At 44.5% G+C, this 24,366-nt stretch overlaps 1 protein-coding gene across 2 annotated transcripts in view; it reads right to left on the minus strand.

The window, feature by feature from the left end:
- Positions 1 to 3,665: 3,665 nt before the first annotated feature.
- LOC138286653 (sterol 26-hydroxylase, mitochondrial-like) overlaps positions 3,666 to 24,366 on the minus strand; it is a 156,022-nt gene continuing 135,321 nt past the window's right edge. For both annotated transcript variants that reach the window (XM_069227117.1, XM_069227116.1), the window contains 3 exons: positions 9,022 to 9,103; positions 7,728 to 7,928; positions 3,666 to 6,621 (listed from right to left, as the gene is read on the minus strand). In XM_069227117.1, the coding sequence (XP_069083218.1) occupies positions 6,502 to 6,621; positions 7,728 to 7,928; positions 9,022 to 9,103 (403 nt within the window). In that variant the 3' untranslated portion in view covers positions 3,666 to 6,501. The remainder of the gene's footprint in view (positions 6,622 to 7,727; positions 7,929 to 9,021; positions 9,104 to 24,366) is intronic.

Genomic DNA, 24,366 nt, shown 5'->3' on the forward strand with positions numbered 1-24,366 from the left:
AGAAGTGGTGCGCATGAAGCGCCGCAAATATGCGCAGAGGAGTTCAGGACCTGGACCGCGCACAGCCTTATTCCTGACAGATACACAGAGGACCTCACAGTTGCAATTGTTGAGCTCTGGATGTAGATAGCGCCTTCGTCTACCTTGTGATGGGCCACTGCACGACAAGGCAGTGCTAGTGTAGCCTGTGCTGGTTGTACTGTATTATGTAACAAAACATAATACACCACGCCACACCTGCCCCAAACCTAATTTCAGCACTCACTGAGCGTAATGTACTTTGAGTATGAGCAAAACATAGGAATTTGCATGCCATCCACTCATTATGCACCGGACATTGAGGAAAACAAATACCCAGAAAACATTATCTGCCCATTTAGGTTGACAGCCGGTCTGCCAGTGAGTGACAAATATGGGTCAATATGAGGTGGGGTCCACAGTACAGTCTGGGCCTTCTTCTGTAGGCTCATTGGGCTGGCTGCCAGCAGCAGAGGAGGCCAGAAGCACTAAGATCGGCTCCAGGCTTCATTCTAGCTTTGAGGGAATGGGCAGTTCACAGCTCTGGTGTCCCAGCAATCACTGAAGCCAGGCCAAGACAGGTCTGCCCATGATGTAGAGTTGTGATCTGCTGTGAGCATGTTTGCTGCAGGGCAGCTTGATCTTATATTCACAAAAAGGGACAGTATCAACTGCCAATCATGTCAAATGCTTTTCCAAAATTTGAAATCAATTGCTGGGACCCGGAAACGGCCAGAACATCCTTCTCTGGGTCCCACCAGACCTTGCAGAGGCAGGCGTCTACGTGCACTCCAAGAAAGGATTCCGTAAGAAAACCATGTGTAACCCACCCTGACTGCCCATGAAGAAGATAAAAAGTGGAGATGAGATGCATGCTGATGGAATTTCAGGTTGGCCTTTTCCACAAAGCAAGGTGTTCCTTTATCAACACAGTAAACCAAAAAATAGGGGCTCCCGTAGTGAGGGCAATCACTCTTCGAGTGTGCAAACTCAGATGTACACGATCGGTTGTTTAGATGTTCTTAATCACTCTGGAAAGGAGAAAGTGGATCCAGGTAATGGGATCTCCAGAGGTTTCACAATCCAGCCATGTATTGTAGCTCTCAGACGCAAACGGTGTAAGAGTCACATGGGACAGAATACACACAGAAGACTAGCTTCTAGTGAAGCCCCAACGAATACACTAAAGTCCCAGCACTAGAGATTTAGAGGGCAGTTCTGCTTAGGACTAGTGGAGTGGTGAGTCCACTTTAAGGACTCTCATGTTCCTCGGGACATAAAAAGTACACCCTGTAGAGCACAAATGCTGCTCTGTAATAAGTGCCTCAAATTGAGGCCCTCGGACACAGTCAACATTTAAAACACGCTAAAGTACATAAGGACAGAGTTCCTGACCCCACATTGTATGCTGGGAAATTGCTTAAGAGTATTCCCCGTAATATCACTAAACATGATACATTCATGGAATTGAACTTCATTGTGGAGTGAGGAGGATTGAGGGGTGAGGTATGCGGAATAATGAGTAAAGGAAGAGGCGCATGGATACTGAGGTGAGGAATGATGGGAGGAGAGTGAGGTAAGAGGATGGAAGAAGGAGGACAAAGATGAGGCGTGAGGGATAAAGACAGAGGAATGAAGTGTGGATTGAGAAATGGATGACAAGTGAGGTCTGAGAAGTGAGGATGCAGACTGAGGGATGTGTGAGGAATGAGTAATGAGGCTTAAGCAATGAGGATTGAGCAATGAGAGACAAGGATGGATGGATGAGGAATGAAGGATGTACTTTGAGGTTTGAGGAACGTACTTTGAGGAGACATTTGAGGAAAGAAGAAAGGTGCACGCGGATCGTGTGATGAGACGTGATCACAGGGCGCCTGCTGTCCATCAGCACCAATCCACATAATATAATTACTAACAGCCAGCATTGTGTGGCCAATATGGGCTCTGCTGCTTTGATGGCCATGTTTGGTAGCATTTAATGTGGCCGGGTTCTGGCTTACACTTTTTTTTGTCTCTCTACCATTACAGTGAGGGGCTACTCTCTACAGCCGCAGTAGCCGGCTACCTGCATGATGGGTAGATCAGAGAGGCTGACACTTCCGAATTTGCATTCAAGATCACACATAGGTAAACTGAGGACACAGTTGAAAGAAAATTTGATTATTCAATTAGTGAATTGCTGCATCAGGGATACTTGTTGTATTCTTTAATTTTGTGTTATACGGTTCAGAGATTTACTGCCAATATGTGGTTTGGCCCTTCACTCATACCTGGGGCTTTTTCAAGGCAAGCCAGGATCAAAACTGCATTTGGTCCTCGCAATTGAGCGAAGCAGAACCGCAGTGACAGGGAATAGCAGGCTTCAGACCACATATGAAGTACACATATGAAATCTCAGACCATCCTCCTCCTCAATGAACATACTCCTCATATGAAATGAAGTACATTTATAAAAGGGCATGATTACCCAAAGGTGTCAAGGCACCAAAGACAGTGCTAGACCAGAAGACAGAGGCAGACTATCACCCTAGTAGCGCCATGAAGCTTATCGAGTGAAGAGCCAGGTTTTAGGCAATTTCCTGTAGACTATGTGACTGCGGATAGCTTTCGATCGTGAGCAAAGGCCGTCCTTGTATTTAGCCTTACAGAGACGGTTTAAGCCCTGCACCAGCCCCTGCGTCACATGAGCTGTGTGTGGACTTCAGCAGTGCTCCAGGCCCCACCATGTGTCAAGGCTGTGGCCTCTGTGCCACTGAACCAGGAGTGCACTGCTTTTGCCAGTGCACAGTGAATTCTGCAAGTAGGCTATCCCAGATGTAGTCATAGAGTGATTATTGATACACAGCTATCAAGACGTAATCATAGGGTGATTATTGATACCCAGCTATCACAGATGTAGTCATAGAGTGATTATTGATACCCAGCTATCACAGAAGTAGCCATAGAGTGATTATTGATACACAGCTGTCACAGAAGTAGTCATAGAGTGATTATTGATACCCAGCTATCACAGAAGTAGTCATAGAGTGATTATTGATACACAGCTGTCACAGAAGTAGTCAGAGTGATTAGTGATACCCAGCTAACACAGAGATAACCATAGATTATTGATACCCCTTTATCACAGACATACTCATAGAGTGATTATTGATACCCAGCTATCACAGAAGCAGTCATAGGGTAATCATTGCCACACATCCACAACAGGTAAACCAAAGTTCCAAACAATTATACTTGTAATTTAGAAAGAGTATAACGAGGGGCTGTGACATGTAAAAAGCTATCAATGGTGTAGTTTTGAAAAGCTGTAAATGAACCATTAACCTTAGTGTACCCAAATAATGGTAGTACACCTCTAGATTTGTGTGTTAACTGTCATTGCAAGGGCAATTTATTGATTTGTTTCAAAATAGGTAGTTTGTAATAAAAAGTAGTATCTAAGTATAGACAGGTGGTTGTATTTATCTCGAAGGCAGCCTTATTATTTTGCATCAGGACAGTCATCTAACACATTTTCATCCCAACATGGAACGTTTACAAGACACACAAATGCTCGACAAGGATGTCTATGTAATAGTTGTGGTTACTGTAATAACTTGATTCAGTCTTGTTTCAGTGAGATTGAAACAACCTCCGCAGGCAGTGAACCAGATTTGTTCTTCCTTGAAAAATGGTTTATTTAATCAGTGAAGTAGCCCAAGGTGTGTGTGAATGAAAGCATCTCCATCTGCAGTATGGCCGACAGTAACAGGTAGTGGCCTGTTTCTCTTGCATGTTCGACAAGTGGGAACTACACGATTACACATGTATTACTTAAGTGCAAATGTAATATTCCAGATTTCATCACGGTTGAGCGAAATTGACTCAAGAAAACACTGCATATTGGCTCACAAATTTTATGTTACATAGACTTTACATAGGGAAACAGTTCTGCTAACAATCCTCAATGTGATTTTAGACAATTGCGTGAACTTAACATGTTGCACCCTGGTTAGATGAAAAATATTTTCAAAACAAATTTCTATGAAATTAGACTGTTAATGGTAAGTTATGATTTCTTCTGCTGAAAAGATATTAACAGATGATTAGAAAACCTGTACAAAATGCCTTAAAAACAGAGTTTAAGTGAAGGTACGGTTACTAGTAAAATAGAAAGCCCCCTGAAATTGGACAGGTATGGTCTCATGAGCAAACCATAACTTGTACCCCAGCTGCGTAAACCATAAGGCACACCCCAAATGAAATGTCCATGACCTCACCCAGGATAGAACACCTGATATCACAAAAGATACTGGTGACATAATTGGCAACATTACATATTGTCGTATGATTGACATTATCAATGATATCACTATGGATACAGATGCTTTCTTTTTTCTGATATGTGTTATTTCATGATGTTGTATTGTTATGTCCTGATACTTATTAGTAGAAATGTGGTGACGTAATGAATATTACATTAAGGATGCATCAAAATAAAAAGACAGAACTCCAGGAATGCATGAAAAAAAATTAATTCAGTGATAGCAAGCAACCATTCCTTGTTCCCAAGGTAAAAGTTGACAGCTGACATATTTCAACCCTGAGTGAGTCTTTGTCTGGCCTGACATTGCCCTCATATCAAATGGAACTCTTGTGACCTCACAAAGTTTATACCAAGTAACAACTGACAGCATAAGATCATTAAATAACAACACATACCTTAAGAAATGTACCAGACTATAGTCCTTTTTGTATAATTAGTAATGCTAATGGTGAGGTGATATGTTATGTCATTAGTAAATAATTTTCCTTTGTGATACCCCCTTTCAGATTGTAGGTGAGGTCATTAGCATAAGAACACATAATTTAGGGTGCAAGTTATGGTTTGGATGATGGGTGGACGAATTATGGTTTACAGAGCTAACCACAACTGGGGAATGTCAGGGTTTTTTAGGTTTGAGTTTGTAATCATAACTATATTTTAGCTGTGTTTTTAAAGTTTTTTTGAAAACATAGAAACTGCATAGTACATTAACACATATTAACAGACCCCAGTATACTTACTTAAACCTTAAAAGGACACTATGACCATATCATAACAGTCCCTCTACAGAAGTCTGTACATTATTAATGTCTGTAGAAAAAAGGGTCTTGGTTATTGGCAGAGACTCTTCATATCCAACACTCTATTGAAGCCAAATCCATCTTTGGTAGCCAAGCCATTTTGTCTTCCAGCTGTTTAGCACATCATCTCTACTCTCATAATTCTTTTGACAATTCCACATTGGCATTGAGCACTTAGGGGCCCTATTCACACTATCATAGTTCATGCTTTCTCTGCTGAAATGTGCACTCAAGCCATATCCAGTCTCCCTAAAATGCTGTGGACTCCATACTTACCTTTCTATGAAAGTCTTCCACCACTTTCGTAGTGGGGGTTTACACAGTTAACTCTACCAGTCAAGGTTTCAGGCCAATCCTCCTAAACTAGGCAACTGGCCTGCTACCAAGGCTAACGGTGTTAACTTTCAACTGGGCGGGGATTTTCACAGAGCTGAAGGAGTCTCAACTAGAGATAGGTCTGCCACCTACAATATGCAAAATAGGGTGGCTGTACTGCTGGAGATGCAGACGGGGAATTTATGACTTTTTGGCAGATTCACTGATACTGCCCAGCTCTAAGTCAGGCTAAAAATTTGGAGGTGAATGGTTCTCCGTGAATAATATAAGACTTGTTAGTCTTACATAGCTAGGGGTAGTAAAAAGCCACTTCTTGTAACATGATGTGTGTCTGAGTAAACAAATGCACACTTTTTGTGGTCCCAAATCTACATATTCATGTGGAATATCTGTTTGGTCCAAGCAGCCGGCTCAGCTTTCCATAATCCCGATGTGATTCTTATCTACTCCCCCAATCACAAGGACAGGGCCTTCTATTTAGTCATTCTCATAGTATGGGGTTTTCACAGTTCTCTAGCACTGCAACCCCAAGGCCTTTTTTTCTTATTTAGAACGAAGGGTCTAGCATGAAGAGTTTGAACCAGGCTCTGCAAAAACCATTGACATTGGAGAGTGGTGTCCTATCTCTGACAAACCTATTTCCAAATACTCTGCCAATATGTCTAATTGCTGATTCCCAGCAGACATTTCAGTTTAAATGTTCGTACAAGATATAAGCTAGAGAAACTGTTTACAGTGAAATGGTCACCACAATTCATACTATTTGATCCACCCTTGGTCATGTCCTGCAGTAGCTGCTTAGTGGCTAGAAGCGTGGATCTTGTGTGAAGCACAATATAGAAATACCCTCTAATAGAGTGGCAGTATGATGACAGACAGGGCTCCTCCAGGCCCTGGTCCCCTGTATCCCCCTTTCTGTGTAGGATCCACAGTGACATCCATGGAGGAGCATTTGGCATTGTGATGGAGGCTGATTCCATGGGCAGACATGTTGAATACCTCCACCGCTCACAGTCGCTGCCCGGCCAAAGAAACCATGAATTACCGCTCTCTGTCGATGAACTGGAGGTTGATGGGTTTGTCGGACACAAGAACAACCCGTGCCAGAGATTTGACATCACCCAAACTCGGATCAGGTACCACTTTAAACAGCTGTATGATCTGCAGTTCAAGAAAAAGAAAAATATTCTCAGTTACATGCTTCAGGTAAAGGTAACCTGAAATCTTCTGGGCCATACTATTAGTAGTAAGTTGGGGGGGTCAGTAACATCTCTTTTAGGCTGTACCATCAGGTGTATTATGCAGCAATTTGTAACCTGAGATCTACTTGGTCTTACTCTCAGCAACTGTACTATGAGGGTGCTGGGGGCTGGCATGCTGGGAATGTTTAGGCTGTTCCATCAGGTGTGTTGTGAACAAGTTCGTAAAATATTTTGGGTCACACTCTTAGGTACAAGCTGAAGCTGTTTGCAACTTTAGATGGACTAGAGTGCACCATTAAGTTGATATAGCAAGATATCACAATGTGTTTAAATTAAATTGTAATCAGTGAAATGTCAGCAGTTTCTAACTTGATAATGTCTTGACTCTATTATTCAGTATGGGCAGCAGTGCTTTGTCGCTTCAAATGCTCTGGGCCATACTAATAAGTATTAGCTGCTTGTATTTTGGGCCATTAAATCAAATATAAATCATGGGTGGGTGCTTCAAGCTTTAATGTTCTTTTACATACACTAAAGTACAGATTGTAGTAGATGGTAATTTAAGATGACATGGGCCATTCTGTCAGTTTTGAGCTGCACAGGGCTGTGATCAGAGATGTTCTAAGATGATATACACTCTACTGCGAGTACACTGTTCTATTATCATTTATAGCTTGGAAAGATTGTTTCACCCTAAGACGCTATATTATTTATAGACTGCAGAGATTATTTCACCATCAGATGCTCTCGGTCATAGTATCATTCTCAGGCTTAAGGAGAGTTCCTATTTTACAACCTCTGCTCAATAAGCCATGGAAAATACGGCAGCTGTTACCAGAGTGGGGCAGGAATGATCTAGAGGAGTTTTAGTTTGCAATGAAATGTTTAGTACTCATTAATAAGTGACTGAAAGAATTAGGGAATGAATAAATTGGTGGGTTAGTGACCTGAAGAATAAATTAGCCTACGAGGGAGTGACTGGAAGAAAGAGCTACCAAGTGAATGAATGGGTTAGTACCAATAACTCTCATCGTATAGAGAGCAGCGTGCGCCTCTAGGACTCACCCGCGACAAGGCCAGGTGCATCTCCAGTTCAGCGATCCGACGGCCCAAACAAGCACGTACCCCGTACCCAAAGGGGATGGAGCTGAATGGATGGTGCTTCATACCCTCGCCCCTTAGCCATCGCTTGGGCAGGAACCGGTCCGGCTCTGGGAAGTTAGTTTCATCTCTGGAGAGCGCGTAGTGGCACAGAGTGAACTGGGTCTATGAGATTGAAGACAGAGAGCGGTGATGATAAGACAAGGGTCATATCCAATGAAGGGCAATCAGTTTTCCAAGTTTAATGCTCTCCGACATTAGATGACTTTACACTCACTCAAGTTCAACTCTTCTTAGAGAAAAATCATCTATATCCTTGCTTCCCAACCCTTCACTGTTGATTCTACTCTGCTCTTTCCTCCTACTTTCCCCCTCTCCTCACTACCACAATGCCTGCATATTATTTGACTCCCACTTGTGACTGTACCCCTTTACCACCAACACGGCCATGGCAACCAGACTGTTGCACACCCCCACCTCATGCTACGGCTGACCACTACAGTAAGTCCATCTTTAAATCCCGAGTCAGGAGTGAGGTGTTGCAGATGTGCGACTCCAAAAATGTATGTTGTTGGTCCATGCTCCCTCTTGCGAAGCTATCATAGGATTGTTTAATCCTCATGTTGTGTTTTTTGCAAATTAACAGCCCCAGTCCCGATGCAGGGGGTTTTCGGACATTATAAAACCCATGACCTGTGTGAGTGTATTTTGTGATTCTCTTATTGAAGCAGGTCAACATAAGGAGCAGACTGAACTACTGCCACATTTCGCCTATAAAAGTAAATCAATGTTACCAGCCACATATTTTTCCCTCTCCCGTGTCTCCTCACCATTGACATATTTGCTAGCTGCTCACAGTAGAGCAGAATTTAGACTTATCCCCATGGTCTTCAAGGGCTTCCATTGCCTATATCCCTTTCATTGCTGAGATTTTATCAAAACACAGGTAGATATGCGCTGTCATTTCACCTCTACCTTCTTATGCCTTGCCTCCCCATGTGCTCAATCTCAGACTATTGTTCTGGTACCCACACCTTCAAAATTACTCCACAATAACCACACTGCTGCTTTCAGTTTATTACCATCCAAAGTTTCTTGGTAGAGTTGCAGTCACTTTGTTACGTGATTGACCCTGGTACACTCCTACTTACCTATGGGGAATTCTGTGCCTTGCCCTAGTCTCTGAGCGAAACAAAGGTGCTTGAGGGTAAACCAGAGCTTACTGAAGGCAGCACTGAAAGGTGAACATAAAACTTACATTTTGAGGGAAGCAGTAATCTCCAATCACCATCTCCTTCTCCACCACGACTCTGCCATTACTGGAAACCACAGGGTACATCCTAAGAAGAGGTAGGAGGAGAGTGTCAGCCTTCTCTGTGGTCTGTTTGGCATGCTGCATGGATTACAGCTAACCAAGTCCTCTTGAGATGTGGCCAGTGCAAGACAGGGAACCAAAAGCAGCCCGGGCCACTGTTGTCATACCGACCCATTCTGCGTGGGGTGAGCCAGTGCAGTGAGTGAGGACAACCACTGAAGGAAAGTTCAGGGTGGTTCTTCCCCAAAAATGGGAACAATTGTGTCTTTTACAAACATTTTTCATAAGATGCTGCCTTCTTCTCCTCACTCATCCTTTCTTTTGCTCTCTCATCTCTTGATTCCTCTCCTTTCTCTAATAATCGGATCTTCAGGACTTCGCCCTCCCCCTCTTTTCTTCTGCTCTCTCTTCTATAAATCCCTCTCTTATCTCTAAACATTACATCTTCAGGGCTTTCCCCTTCCCCTTTTTTCTGCTCTCTCCTTGTTACTATTGTTCCCTCCTTCTTCCACCTCCTTATTATCTCTCCTATCTCCTTGCCCCTGCTCCCCTCACTTTCTTCCTCATTGAGGGCCTGGTCTTGAGGTACCATCATGCACTGGGCAATGGGATAGAATTCTTGAGCTGCATTATATGTGGGTCCCTATTCCCTGAAGTTGGGTCTCTTTTTTAGTATCTTTGATGATTGAAGAAGGGCTGAGATACAACTTTACATGCCAGGGATCCAGTATGAGGAAGATTGAAAAATGCCTAATTTCTAGTCTTGTTCTATTGTTGTATACACCCCTTTTCCAATAACCAAAGCCCTTTGAGACCTTTGACCATCACATGTAACCTAAAGCCTATATCCATTTACATAATGACCTAGAAGATGCTGTAATGCAATGCCAAGGCGTTATTAGTGGTGTCTGGTGTTTACAATGTTGTGCAAATGTTCTTTGTGTATAGTTAGTTCATATGTATACCATACTTTCTTCAAAGCAATATAAAGCGCAACCATTGTATACAAGAATACAATAAGACAGTTGGACCTATAAGCAAGTATTCTTCCATCACACAACTTCACACCAATGTTTTCACACAAGAACAAAGATATCTTCTCTTGCACTTTTTCACTTTGGGGGAACTGCGATAACAAAACAGGATGCTGCTTACAAAGGGTAGACAGGACCAAACACTACACTGTGCCATGCCTACAAGGGCATCTCACATCACCCCCAGGCATAGATCAGGGCCATGTATGGGCCTCTTGAGCTCTGGCTAAAGGGCTTGCCAGGGTAGATCTGTTCATATTGTATACTTTCTATATGTTAACCTTTGTCTTTGTAAACATGATTTTTATCACTCTTTTGTAAAGAGGCGGAGGAGAACCCACCAATAAACCCTGCCAGGTCTGACTACAGGGCCCTCCGCGGGTCTTGCTTCTGACGTCCCTGGAGGGAGGGACAATGGGACACCTGCTGGTTTCCTCCACTTTGTGAGACATGAAAGGTATACCTTCATGTCCTGGGGTCTAGAGGAATGTACTGGGTGTTACCAGAATCCTAGCAAACAGTACTGCTTAACTAAAGGGATTTCAAAACCATTAGAAGCACACTGTCTCTGAGGAAAGGCATTTGTCAATAAGACCTCTGGGCCTTCGGGAGATGGGCAGCCTAGTGCATAACACAGACCAGTTCTTGATGGAATCAATGTAGAGAGGTCAGGAAAGAGGTCATGTGTTCTAAAAGTGCAGAAGTGTGAAAACCAGCTGTTTTTTATACATTAAATGCATTGACAGGGTGTGATCTCAATCTTTGTCTTATGCATAAGTAATTAGGTGATCTACAATTCAAAGTGGGTCTATAGAGAGATGTTCACATTTGCTAATTTGCAGTGAAAAGAACAAAACTAGTAATCTACATATTACCAACACTTTGACAACAACTACACAATTAAACCATTAGGGGCAGCCTCTGAGAAAATTAAGCATTAACACACATTTATGAACACAGAGACAAATGCTTACTGAGTTGGGACTCCTATACTTCCTAAAATGATTCACATACCCAATTAGAAATTAACTTTTGATCTCTAGGTTTGTATATTACCTTCTCAATGTGGAACCAACTGGCCATAACCAGCACTTATTTCCAGCATAATACCTTTATTGTGCAGGAATTTCCACACGTTTATTTAGCTTTGGATTCAGAATTCCTCCAGACATCAGAATATTTTTTATTAATTCCTAATGCTGAGTTAGGTCAAAGCTTTCACCCTTATCCTCCATTGTGATGGCCAAAATTTGGAGGCACTCTGGAATTTCAACCAATGGTCATACTGATTTTCACAGCATTGCTAGCTCCCTGGGGGAATCTATGAACAGTTTTTTGACTTGTTATGACTTGGAGCTTTTCAGCTCTTGCATTGAGTTAAGAATGTGGGTACTCTCACATTCTTTTACTATGTGGAGCTGACATGTGGGGATTCCAAACTATTTGGAGAGGGAGCACCACACTTGGGATATTGCCTTGAAATAAACTTACTTTCTTACTACTATTCTGCATCCTCTGCTTACAAAATATGGCAACAAACTTCAGCAGACCAACAAGAATGATCAAGCTGCCATACTAGAACCCGTAACTGTGGAGCAAGCATCGTTGACTACACAGAGTGAAGGACAAAGTGGGGTTCTCCAGTGGGTGTTCTTGTGCATTACTCAGCACATTTTGAAGTATTAAGTCACAGGTCACAACCAAGTCATGGTGGTTGATGATACTTCAGCCAGTAAGATTATCAAAAGTTCTAAACAAGGATTTGCTGGTAGACTGGGGGGGAATTAAAGGGCTGTGTTCACAAAATTGTGACCAAACCTGATGCAATAATTGTACAGAACAAATTGTGGAGGGTACCAATAGATGTTAGAGGGTAAGTAAAGAAAATGCTTCATGATATAGTTCAGAAGTGGATTATTGAACCTACAGATTTCCCTGGTGGTTTTCACCAAGAAGTCGGATGGAAATCTGAGAGACTGTGCTGATCTTCACAGTCTCAATGAAAACATAGTGATCCACCACCCTATATTAGTGGGTTGGTTAATTTTATTGAAAGGTGGTAGTAAATTGGATCTTAAAAATGCCTATCACCAGATCAAACTACGCAAGGATTCAAAGCCCTTCATCGAGCTCATAACAATGCAAGGCACATTTTTTTCTTACCAAGTTGCCAGGCTGTCATCATGGGCAACTGTCATCCAAACGATGATGGGGGGAGGTGTTCAAGGGCATGGATAATGTGATTTACTTCCAGGATGACATTCTGGTATTTGGGGGAAACTACTTGAGAGACATAATGTTGTGCTGAAGTGTTGGACAGACTTGCCAAAGCTGGCCAGACTCTTAAAAAAGAAAAATGTAAATTTTTGGTTGAGGAAATAGACAATGTGTACTCCAGATTTTCAAAGGCAGGTGTCAATCCAAAGAAAGATTTCCTGCTTCTCAGGACAAAGACCAACTGAGATACATTTTAGGTCTTATTGTGTATTATTCAAAGTTTGGAAGACATTTTGCTGATAAGACTGGAAACTTAAAAATTTTGTTGAGAAAAGGATGTAAGTTGGATTAGGGGGGAAGGCCAGCAAAATTGTTATGAGATATAAAAGAAGAGGTTTGTATGGCTAATGCGTTAGCCCACCTTGGTACCAATGTAAAACAATACTCACTGTGGATGCTACTGCTTTAGGCATTGGTGCTGTGCTATCCCATATGCATGGTGATGGGGAGAAGGCAGTAGCTTTTGCCACTCATTCAGTGACCGAGAGGAATTATTCAGTTATCGAGAGTGAGTCACTGGTGGCATCATGGGGTGCTGAGCATTTTAGAACCTATGTCAGGCTAGCTTGTTTGGCAGCATGTCTTCAGGAATATGGTTCTTGCATTGAACATATTTCTGGGTGGCATAATGTCCAAGTGGTCTGTTTGTCACATTTACCATTACATTGCCAGTTGGTGGATGAAGAAGTGGTTGAGGCAATTGAAAGAAAGAGGGCAGTAGCTGATATGTGTGATGTGACGGAATGGCATCATGAAGCCATATCTAAAGAGGAATGGCATTAGGCTATTGAGGAGGATTCCATTTTAAACCGTGTCTTGGAAATCATTTTCAAGGGAGGTAGGAGAGGGAATGCTGCGCCTTGTGCTGTGCGACCTTACATTAAGTTGGGAGAAGAATTCTCGGAAGTTGATAAGAAATCCACAATGAAAGAGGACAAGTTTGTTCCACTAGATAATCTTAAGGCTAAAGGCCAGATGTATGTAGGTAATCATTTGCAATTAGCAAATAGCACATTTTTGTGATTCACTATTTGGTAGTCGCAAACATCCATGTAAAAATATGTGTATTACACTTTTTGTGATTTGTAGTGGGTCTAGAAATAGACCTACCTCATAAATAATAATGAGGTAGGTCTTGGTTTGCGACCCTTTGGGAGTCGCTAACATCACAGGTCTGTGATTGCTTATAAATAAAGCTATTGTTTTTGTTTTTTAATGCTACCCGTATTCCTGAAAGGAAAACAAGATGAGGTAAAAAAAAAAATACGTTTTCTTTTCATTTTTTTAAGAGTAGGGAGTGGTCTCTGAGATCACTGCCTACTTTTTTTTTAAATAATTTTTTATTGGTATATAGTGATTAGAACCAGCAATTACAAAACACACAGCACATTTACCGTACCAGTACACACTACACTACACAGAAATTTCTGCTTGTTATGTACTTACGTTGCCTGTACAAAAAGATCCTATACATAATAGCGCCTGGTCCAATGTGGCATACATTACACAGTAAATCCTGAACAATTCTTGTGACTAACCTTACATATCTACTATTATAATACCAATTGGGTAAACCTAACTGAGTAAACTGTGGTATGTGGGTGCAAGATCGTGCAAAGTGGTTATTGTGTTGTGGGGGGTGTAAGAGATTGTCTGTGGCAGTGGGACCTAGTGTGCTGGATGTACTATTTGGGTTCTGTATTGCTGCATTCTTTTATAATATCGAGAGCTACAGCTATCTGTGTCAGGGACGTGCCTACGGTCTAAAAAAAGCTGCTGTTTCTGCTAGTGAGTCAGTGTCTATATGCACTTCTAACTTTTCTAGGTAGCCCTGCCAGTCTATGGGCCTGGCTGGAGGTGTGCCCTGTGTCTGCAAGGTGGTGAGGGCCTGATGTTCTGCCATGAGTCCGGTGCGTAAGTCTGAGATCCACGAGCTGATGAGAGGGGGAGGTAGAGGACTTCCAACACATCGCCAGTCTGAGCTTGGCCAAGACTACCTCCAGGAGGTAGTGTAGTCCCCCTTCATAAGTTGGTGTCCCACTAATGCAGTAACAAGCTTGGTTATGTCTGCCCAGTAGTGGTCAAGATGTGTGCAGGACCATACCATATGCACAAAATTGGCATAGTGTGCCTGGCAGGGTGGGCACGTATCTGCTGCTCCCTTATATATCTGTGCTCTACGCTTCAGTGTAAGATAAGTGTGGTGTAGGTAGTTGAACTGTGTGTATTGCAGCCTGGCATTGATGGAAATGATTTTTGGCGATTGTAAGCACTGTGTCCATTACTTGTCTGTGATGGTTATGTTAAGGGCTGGCTCCCACTAAGCTCCAAGGGCGTGTAAGGGTTGTTCCCGGCTCACACTCAAGGAGCCATAGAGGCTGGTGACTGCTTTTCACACCCCACGCCATGTGTCATCAGCATCTGGAGCAGTTTGGAATTTTTTGGCTCGTCAGGCGTCTTACCCCAGAACTGGTTAAAAGTACCCTGTTAGCTTGGTGTAAGTTAGGAAGGACCCCTGCAGTATGCCATAGTGATCCACCAAGCTTTCAAATGTGCTCAGTATTCGGTCAGTGAATAGGTTGCCCCACTCAGTGAGACCTGCCTCTGTCCAAGAGGCTGCATCTGGGTGCATGTGAAGCTCCAAGCATCCTGGCATCTCCCAAAGAGACAGTCCTGGGGCATATGGGGGGGGCGGAGTGTTTAAAGCGTGTGTAAGTGGACCAACATTTCTTGGCGACTCACAGTCAATCAATCAATCTATCAATATTTGTAAAGCGTGGCTACTCACCTGTGAGGTTCTCAAGGGGCTGGGGGGGTGAGGAGGAGCCTCATGCGAAGAGCCATGTCTTGAGGTTCTTCCAGAAAATGGTGAGCAACGGGCTTTGTCTGAGGTGCAGGGGGAGGTTGTTCCAGCTCGTCGCTGCAGTGTAGGTTAAAGATCGTCCTCCGGCGGTGGTTTTGCGGATGTGAAGGACGGTGGCCAGGGCCATCTGGGTGGAGCAGAGGGACCTGGCAGGGGTGTGGAAGGAGACGCAGTGGTTCAGGTAGGCTGGTCCTGAGTTGTGTATGGCCTTGTATGCGTGGGTGAGAAGCTTGAAGGTGATTCGCTTCTCGACTGGTAGCCAGTGGAGGGTCCTCAGGTGTTTTGAGATGTGTTCTCGGTGAGGGAGGTCCAGAATGAGTCTGGCGGCGGCGTTCCGGATGAGTTTACGTTTTTTGATGTTCCTAGTTGAGGTGCCGGAGGAATTTCCCCAATTCGTAATGATTCTGGCCCGTCAGCCATCCCATAGGCCATTGGAGCTGAGCAGCCGCGTAGTTATATTCAAAGTTTGGGGCTCTCATCCCACCCCTATCGAGTGGCGCATACAGTTTGACTAGTGACACCCAACGTCTTCCGTTGCTCCGTATGAGTGCCGTCAGTAAAGATCGCATTTCCACAAACAGTCCGCGAGGGAGCTGGGCCGGGATGGCTGAAAAGAAATAGAGGAGCATAGGGAGTACTAACATTTTTGAGATGGCTATTCTACCTGCCGGGGAGAGAGGAAGGGAAGTCAAGAACCTTAGGGATGAACATACCCCTGTGAGAGCCCGACGTATGTTGCCATCTATCAAGTCTTTCTACGAGTGGTAGATTCTGACGCACAAATCCTTAATGGAGTCATACGCCCATGGGAGTGGTGTAAGTGGAAGTCCACCCCACTGTTCCTCTCATACAGGCGTGAGGGCGAACAACAGAGATTTCTCCCAGTTCATCTGCAGACCCGATAACTCACCAAGGGCCAGATGTAGCAAAGGTTTTTACCCATTCTGTGTCTATGGGAAAAAGTGCTCGTACATATGGCCCCAAATGTCTGTAGGAGGTCCATTAACTGATTCAATACAGTCTCATCATCGCATAGCTATAACAAGGCATCACCAGCATATAATGAAATTATATGCCACCTGTCCTCTGTTCATATTCTCCACTCTGGAGCACGCGCATGTAGAGCGCACGCCAGGGGTTCCATTGCCAGTGCAAACAACAATGGTGAAAGTGGGCAGCCCTGACGAGTGCACTGCTCAATATTGAAGGGGTCCAAGATGATATGTCCAGTTTTGACTCACGCCAATGGTTTGTTATAAAGAAGGGTTATCCATTTAAGAAATCAGGGACTGATTCCCATTCGTTTGAAGGCACTTTGCAGGTATCCCCAGCCTAAAGTGTTGAATGTCTTTTCTATGTCCAGCGCTGCTACCCAAGGGTGAGCACCGGTGGACCTTGCCCATCCCATAAGCATGAATAGGCGCCATAGGTTCAAGAATGTGTTCCTACCCGGAATGAATCCATTCTGGTTGTGATGGATTAGGTCTTGAATTACTGGGATCAAGCGATTTGCCAGTACCTTACAGAGTATCTTATAGTCCTCGTTAAGTAAGAATAGGAGGCAATAGGACCCCATCAACACTGGGTCCCTATCTGGTTTACGCAGAACCACCAAAATCGCCTCCTGCATAGAGGTAGGCAGTATATGCCTGCTGAGCAAGCTGAGTTGTACACCTTCAGCAACTGGGGTGCGAGATGTGATTGGTATGTGGAGTAAAACTCACTGGGCCAACCATCCGACCCGGGTGTCTTTCCGCGCACCATTTGTTTTATCGCCTCCGTGATCTCATCTGCCATAAGAGGGGCCTCTAATTCTGCGCTCAAAGATGCCCGTAGCCGAGGAAAAAGGTAGTGTCCAGGAACGCCCCAATACTGTCTTTCCCGTGTCTGTCTCGGTGCTGAATATAATTCAGAGTAGTATAAGCAAAAGGCAGAATTAATGGACTTCTGTTTGTTAAGGAGATGCCTTGCGTCAGCCCGGATGGTGATGATGGGGACTCGAGGGGAGTCCGAACGTATGAGCCAGGCAAGAATCTTGCCTGCCTTGTCACCCTCTACATGTTTTTTTTATCTGGTATTCCCTGTAGTCAAGTTTGCCCAACCGATCCAATGTATCTCTATATTCGAGTTTTGTCGGTAATAATTTAGGGGCCACTGCCTGGTTTTCCGGTAGCCTCCGTTCCAACCGACATATGTCTGTTACACATGTTTGTAACTCGCAGCGCAGCATTTGTTTAGTGCGGTATGCCATTTTTATTGCATGACCCCAGAGTACTACCTTGAATGCATCCCATTCGATGCCAGTATCAGATGCAGTACGCCCATTAATCTCGATGTACATGGTGAGATGCTCAAGCAAGCTGTCGCAAAATACCTGGTCTTGTAATGCCAATACCTGGTCTTGTAATGTGGGTATACTTGGGCATCCACGGCCCCATGTTAGTTGGAGTTGCAGAGGGCAATGGTCTGAAAATGTACGTCCAAGATATTCAGCGCTACTGACTCCTGAAAGGGCATCGGGTTGCAGTAAAAATAGGTCTATTCTGGTATGAATGTTGTGCAATCCAGAGTGAAAAGGGTACTCCCAAGTGGTCGGGTGAAGGCCACGCCAAACATCCGAGACCTGAGTGTGCAATGCCCACTGTCTTAAGTGCTGTGTATGTGTGTTGTGGATAGGGCCTCTGGGATTGGCGGGTGTGAGCGGTCCCAAATTTGTGTCCGGTACAAAAAGTAAGTCTCCCCCCCCAGAAGTTTGGGGCCAGTATGTTGTGCAGAACCGCCGGGGTAAGTAATTGTAAAAATAGTGGTTGATTGGAGTTGGGGACATACAATGAGATCAGTGAGATTGGAGATCCATCAAGGTTCCCCATCTAGTACCACATATCTACCCTCTAGGTCAATCGTAGTGTGCAGAACCTCGAATGGTAACCCTGGTAAAACCCATGTATGGACCCCTCCAGCATATCTGGAGTAGGTCATGTCAATCAATGTGCCATGCCAGCGCCTACGCATGAGTTTAAGATCTGGAGCTGTAAGGTGGGTTTCCTTCAGCATTGCTACTTGTATTTTGCATCTGCGTAACTACTGATACACCCAATATCTCTTGACAAACCCAGCCAGTCTATTATTGTTCCAAGTCAGGAGCATATATTGTGTGGTGTGAGTGTTCCTGTGGTGAATTTGTGCCCAGTATCAGCATCCGCCTCACATCCCTTCCTCCCCTTAAAAGGCAGGTTGCCCCACACCCTCCCCCTGTCCACCCTCCCATCAACCACATACGCTTACACATACATGAACTTCATAACAATAACTGAAAGAATTCTCATTGTTTGATCAAAACCCCTGTCAAACCCAAGGAACAAACAAACTCCTCTTCTAAGGCCGGACGACGACAGGCTTACAGCCAATGGCACTATGATGCTCTTAATTAACTATAGTGTATGTTAGTCAACTATAGCTACACGGTTCGTGTAATGGAGGCCAGGAATGCTCTTAATTAACTACAATGTAAGTTAGTCAACTATGGCTACAAGGTTCGTGTAATGGAGGCGTGTGTATAGAACCGGTATTAAACTAGTAGTATAGAGTTGTAGGTACCCGGCCCATGTAAAACAAATGCTACTGCCACCCCCTCAACTTGGAAAATGATAGCGAGGTCAATGCGCACCAGTGTGTCACCTCAAGAGTGTCTGGCCATTAAATAATGTCTTCCACTGTTTGGGGAGTCACTTAGGGGCCTAAGTGCAGTAGCTCACCCATTAGTGCCTGTGCTGAAGCTGGCATGGCTTCCTCCATGGCGTTGATGCCTGCTGCTCCACTGTCACCACCACCAGTGCCCTCTCCTTGGCTGCCTGTTCTTTCGTGGGTCCAATCTGTGAGCGTCTGCGGCGAGGACCATGACATTCCCCCCCTTCCCTCCCCCAATTTATGTTCCAGGCATTCCGAGGGTACAGCGGATATGCCCCTGCGCTCCATCCAGGCCCACACCTCGGCCGGGGTGGCGCAAAAGGTGGTACTGTCATCATGCATGATGAATCGGAGTGTAGCCGGGAACTGCAATGCATACTTGATGTTGTGGTCTCTGAGGCTCTTTTTCACCGTCAAGAAGGAAGATCTTTTGCGTTGTACCTCCAACGTGTAGTCAGGGTAAATGCTGACCTGGTAGCCGTCCACACTGTCCATGGGCCCGGCGAGTGGGCAACCAGTAGAAGATGGTCTCTGTCTCTATAAGTAAATAGGTGTGCCACCACTGGATGAGGAGGAGATCCCGGTGATAGTGGCCTAGCTGGCACCCTGTGCGGGCGTTCAGTTGAGAAAAAGGCTGATTGCTTGCCTTGTAGAATCGTCGATGAAACACACTCCTCAAGGTACAGGTCCATGCTCAGGCCTTCTATTTGTTCTTGTAAGCCCACTATGCATACATTATTGCAGCGGGATCTCCCCTCCTGGTTGCCCGCCCGTCGGCGGAGGCACTCCACCTCTTTTTGCAAGGCTGTAATGTGCATTGCGGCGTCTGACACCGATGGTCTAAGCGATGCTAGAGTCGATTCCGCTGACTCTACCTGCTACTTCAATTTCTTGTGTTCTTCTCTCATTAGACCCATGTCTATTTGTAGGGCATCTATCTTGGTTTCCAACATTGTTTTGATGTCGAGCACAGCAGATAGTCGAACCTGCATGAGTGAGCTGCCAAAGTAGTACTCAAGGGCTCTTCCTATATGTGTGGCCGGCAACCCTCCGCTCCAGTCCCCTGTGTGCCAGTAGCACCCGCCATCGATCTATCCTGCTTCGTATGGCCAATGACCAGCAAGAGATGCCAACAGTAGATGATGCAGGTATTTTATTCAATCCAAGTTGGCACTGCAGTGGATTCTCCGTGGGGGGGGGTCCACAGGTAAGGTGCGCTGTGTGAGAGAGGCATCCAATTGACAGAGCTCTCCCTGCTCTGTCCCCCTTCCAGGACAACTCACCAGCAACCCTGGGAGGTTTTGTGGTCCTGAGGTAGAGTTTGGGGGCTTGAGTGCAAGCTTTTGCTTCTCGGTGGTGAGGCAAGAGCAGATGGTCTGCTCCAAGGGGGCCTCGCTTCAAGGACGCTCCAACTTGCACCCCAGAGGATGCCCCCAGGTGGGACTCATTAGAGTCTTAATTATGTAGCACTTCAGGTGAGAAGATCTGCAGAGGTGCCTACCATAGGTAGTTGTCCTTAGCCCTCCTCTCCTGGCCTACTGTTGCAGTGGGTGAGGGGGGCAAGAGGGAGGCCACAGGGCATCAATGCGGGGTCCCGCAAGGTTCCTGCCCTGCATGATGAAGTGTTCAACCTGTAGACGCCCCACACACCCAATTTAGTTGCGGCAGTCCGGGCAGCATCAGATCCAACAGGGGCACTGTCGGGTGGATGTCTGCAGTGGCGAGGCACTGCATGTCTCTCTTGCTTCGTGAGGGCACCAGCGGCTGAGGCAGTACTGCAGGCCCGGAGTCTTCAGTTACCCTTGCTCTGCGCTCCAGCATGTCGCTCGGCACCTTCCGCCACTCCAAGCTCCTGCCTATTTGCGGCAGTCAGAGGATCACTGGTCAAGTCAGACGGTTTCCCCCCCCCCAGGCACAATCACCAGATTCCCTCTGTCCATGGGCGAGGCACATGGTTCCCCTCCGCAGTCGGAGTCAGGGCCCTTTTGCGCCCGTCATCCCAACATGGACTACACGCAGCCCTGGGTCACTGCTCTCCTCCCAGGCCCCGTCAGGGGGCATCACCCCTTTGTGCGATATCTTCCAGTTTTGCACAGAGACAACATTCCCAGATGATTTAAGTGTCGGCAGGGTGTTTATAATTTGTCAGGATATTATTCATGGGATGGAATGCATGCCAAGCCCCCACCACTGCCTGCTCTTAACAAATGTTCTACAAACATTCACAGAGGGGAAGGGGTCCTTTGGGATCCCTTCCCATTTGCGGATGGGTTACCACCTACTTGACATACCTACTTGAATTAGGTGGTAAAATGCGAATGTTTTGCGAAACATTCACACACACACCACTGCTCCTTCCTAATACTGAATCGCAAAACCAATTTGTGATTTGGTAATAGGTTACCAAATCGCAAATAGGGCTTTGTACATTTTAAAAAAAAGCCTTTTTGCATTCGCAAATATTTCTGAAAAATGTTTTGTACATCTGGCCCCAAGTTGTTTAATATGCACATGGAGGCTACTGAGATCAAACACTAACAAACAAAGTTTTAGGGAAAACTTTTGGGGGTCAGTTATCAACAATGACGTTTTTAGATGGGCGGAACGGGGTGTTAATTGCATTTTTAGGAGAGCCATGTTCTCACTCAGCCTTTCTTCTGTGATATTACTTGCTTGCTTACATTTTTTTCAGTTCTTCATCTTTCGCCAGTTTCCTCCATGGAAGTGATGAAGTCTCTAATAGGAAGTTTCCAATGGTGTGGAATGCTGTGGAAAAGCTGTGTTGAGTAATCTTTCTTTAAAACAAATTTTAGCTTGCTGGCATAAACACAGGACCCACTTTTTCTTATCCCACTGTCTATCAGCTCACCATAACTTTGCCCTGCAACTCTAACCTGCCAAGCATCACTTCTTCCAGTCATGTATTACAATCTCATAATCCTCCTGTCTATGTAGCACCTTTAAACATCTCCTTTCCCCTTCTCCTTCTTACTTCTCTTCGCTCCCTTTTAATAATGTTGAACAATCAACCCTGTACTTGCTCTTCCCCATTACCTAGGTCTACTCCATTTTCTCTCGATTCTCTTCTTTGCGAATCTTCTTCATTCTACTCTCTGGTGAAAACTGTTCTATCTTTTGCTGTTGCTTTATCTGCTACAGCTTTTCAAATTTATCTTTCACTTCTGCTCTTCATCCTAATGCTCTCCCTAATTCCCAGCATATCTCTCTACCTCCTAAACTTTCAGAATTCTGAAAGTGGTTGTTTTCTCTCAATTGTTCTCTTTTCTCTAGGTCTACAGTTTTATTTCTCAGGTTCAATCTGAGTTTCGTCCTGTAATTCTGCTGTGTTTGCACTTCTCTATTATTATTTATCTGATCTCTGCTTCTCAGTTTTTGGGAAAGGGGTTGGATACTCTTGGTACCATACTCTATAAGCAGTGGCATAATGAAACCTGAGTGGGTCCTCCATGCAAGGTACATGGGCCCCCCACCCAAGACTCACTCAGGAGCTCCCTGGCCATGGCACGGTGTTGAGGGGGCCCCCTGGAGCTCACCCCCTATCCCCGCGGGGGCTGCTGGGGCCTTTGTTACACCACTGTCTAGAAGGCATTTCCCAATGGCCCACCCTCGGTCTACTACTGTTTTTTGTGTTTCAGGTTCCTTCATATTCTATTGTTCCTTCTTTTGTTTTTAATTCACACTTTCATGTTGATGACTCTCTCATCTGCCCTTCATTTTCCTTTTCACTTACTATCTTTGTAATCAGGTCTTTTTGCCATTAAAATGTTTTGGTTGATGCATTTCCCAATATTCAGTTTTAACAAAACAGAGATTCTCTTTTTCCCAGCCTTTGCAGCTGTATTGACTCCACCTTCTATTTACTTTTCTTTGAATCTTGGGCCAGATGTAGCAAGGGTTTTGCGAGTTGCAAACGGCGAAAAACGCCGATTGCGACTCGCAAAAGCCACTTTGCTATGTTGAAATGCATTTTGCGAGTCGGATCCGACTCGCAAAATGCATTTCCGAATCGCAAATAGGAAGGGGTGTTCCCTTCCTATTTGCGATTCGCAATGGTATGCAATTCCATTTGTGACCGCGTATGCGGTCGCAAATGGAGTCGCAGTTACCATCCACTTCAAGTGGATGGTAACCCATTCGCAAACGGGAAGGGGTCCCCATGGGACCCCTTCCCCTTTGTGAATGGACCCCAAAACATTTTTTCAGGGCAGGGAGTGGTCCAAGGGACCACTCCCTGCCCTGAAAAAACCGAAACAAAAGGTTTCGGATTTTTTGAAATGCAGCTCGTTTTCCCTTAGGGAAAACGGGCTACATTTAAAAAAAAAAAAAACTGCTTTATTTAAAAGCAGGTCGCTAACATGGAGGCCTGCTGACTACAGCAGGCCTCCATGTTAGCGAGTGCCTATACTCGCAATGGGGTCGCAAACTGCGACCCACCTCATAAATATTTATGAGGTGGGTCTTTGCGACCCCATTGCGAGTTGCAGAAGGTGTCTGAGACACCTTTCTGCATAGCAAATTGCGACTTGCAATTTGCGAGTCGCACGGACTCGCAAATTGCAAGTCGCAATTTGCTTTCTTCCTGCATCTGGCCCCAAATTCTCTATTCTTCATCATCTCAGAATTTGGGAAATGTCTCTGAGTCTTTACCAACCTTTTCTGAGCTGCTTTCGTCAGTTGTCAAAAGCAACCTCTTCCATCTCAATGATATTCATAAAATATGTATTATATTCATAAAATTAAATCTTTTAAAACTTTCTTCATACAGACTGCTTCTTGATTCATTTTTTTCTCTTTCATTGACTGCCCTTGCTTTTACTTGTTTTATGTTGCGTTCCCAAATATGTCCTCACATTGCTTCATTATATCCAAAACTCATTTGATTTCTCTTTTCTCTTGACTATTGTCATCTTTGATTCCATTTTCTCCTTACAGGTTTTAGGTATGTATACTCACTTCTTCCATTTTACTTAGTTTTTCTGACATATGTATATACCACAACTCATTCCTTTCATTCTAGCTTGCAAATTCTTTTTTTTTCTGTCCCTTGTCTTCACATTTCTCGCTACGTGTCTCTGGAATATTATCCTGATTCCTATCCACCCTACTCCTATGCTACCCTATTCCTTCTCTATCTGTTTTCTATTTCTGGTGACTGGAGGAACATCTGCTGACTGCGGCAGAATCAGAGTAATCTAGTTGGGCCTACACATGCGCTATACCAAGTAAAAGAGTGGTCCTAGACCTTATTTGAAAGGCAAGTCTGCCAAATCTGCATCTATAATCAGAGACCACAATCTCATTGATGTGAAGTTTGTGTTTTGAAGGTTATAATACCTAGAAATAGTTCTAAAAAGCATTTAATTTATCATACAACAGAAATTATAGCTGTATGAACTCATTTGGGGA

Source organism: Pleurodeles waltl, chromosome 3_2 (assembly GCF_031143425.1).
Source record: "Pleurodeles waltl isolate 20211129_DDA chromosome 3_2, aPleWal1.hap1.20221129, whole genome shotgun sequence".
Classification (NCBI taxonomy): domain Eukaryota; kingdom Metazoa; phylum Chordata; class Amphibia; order Caudata; family Salamandridae; genus Pleurodeles; species Pleurodeles waltl.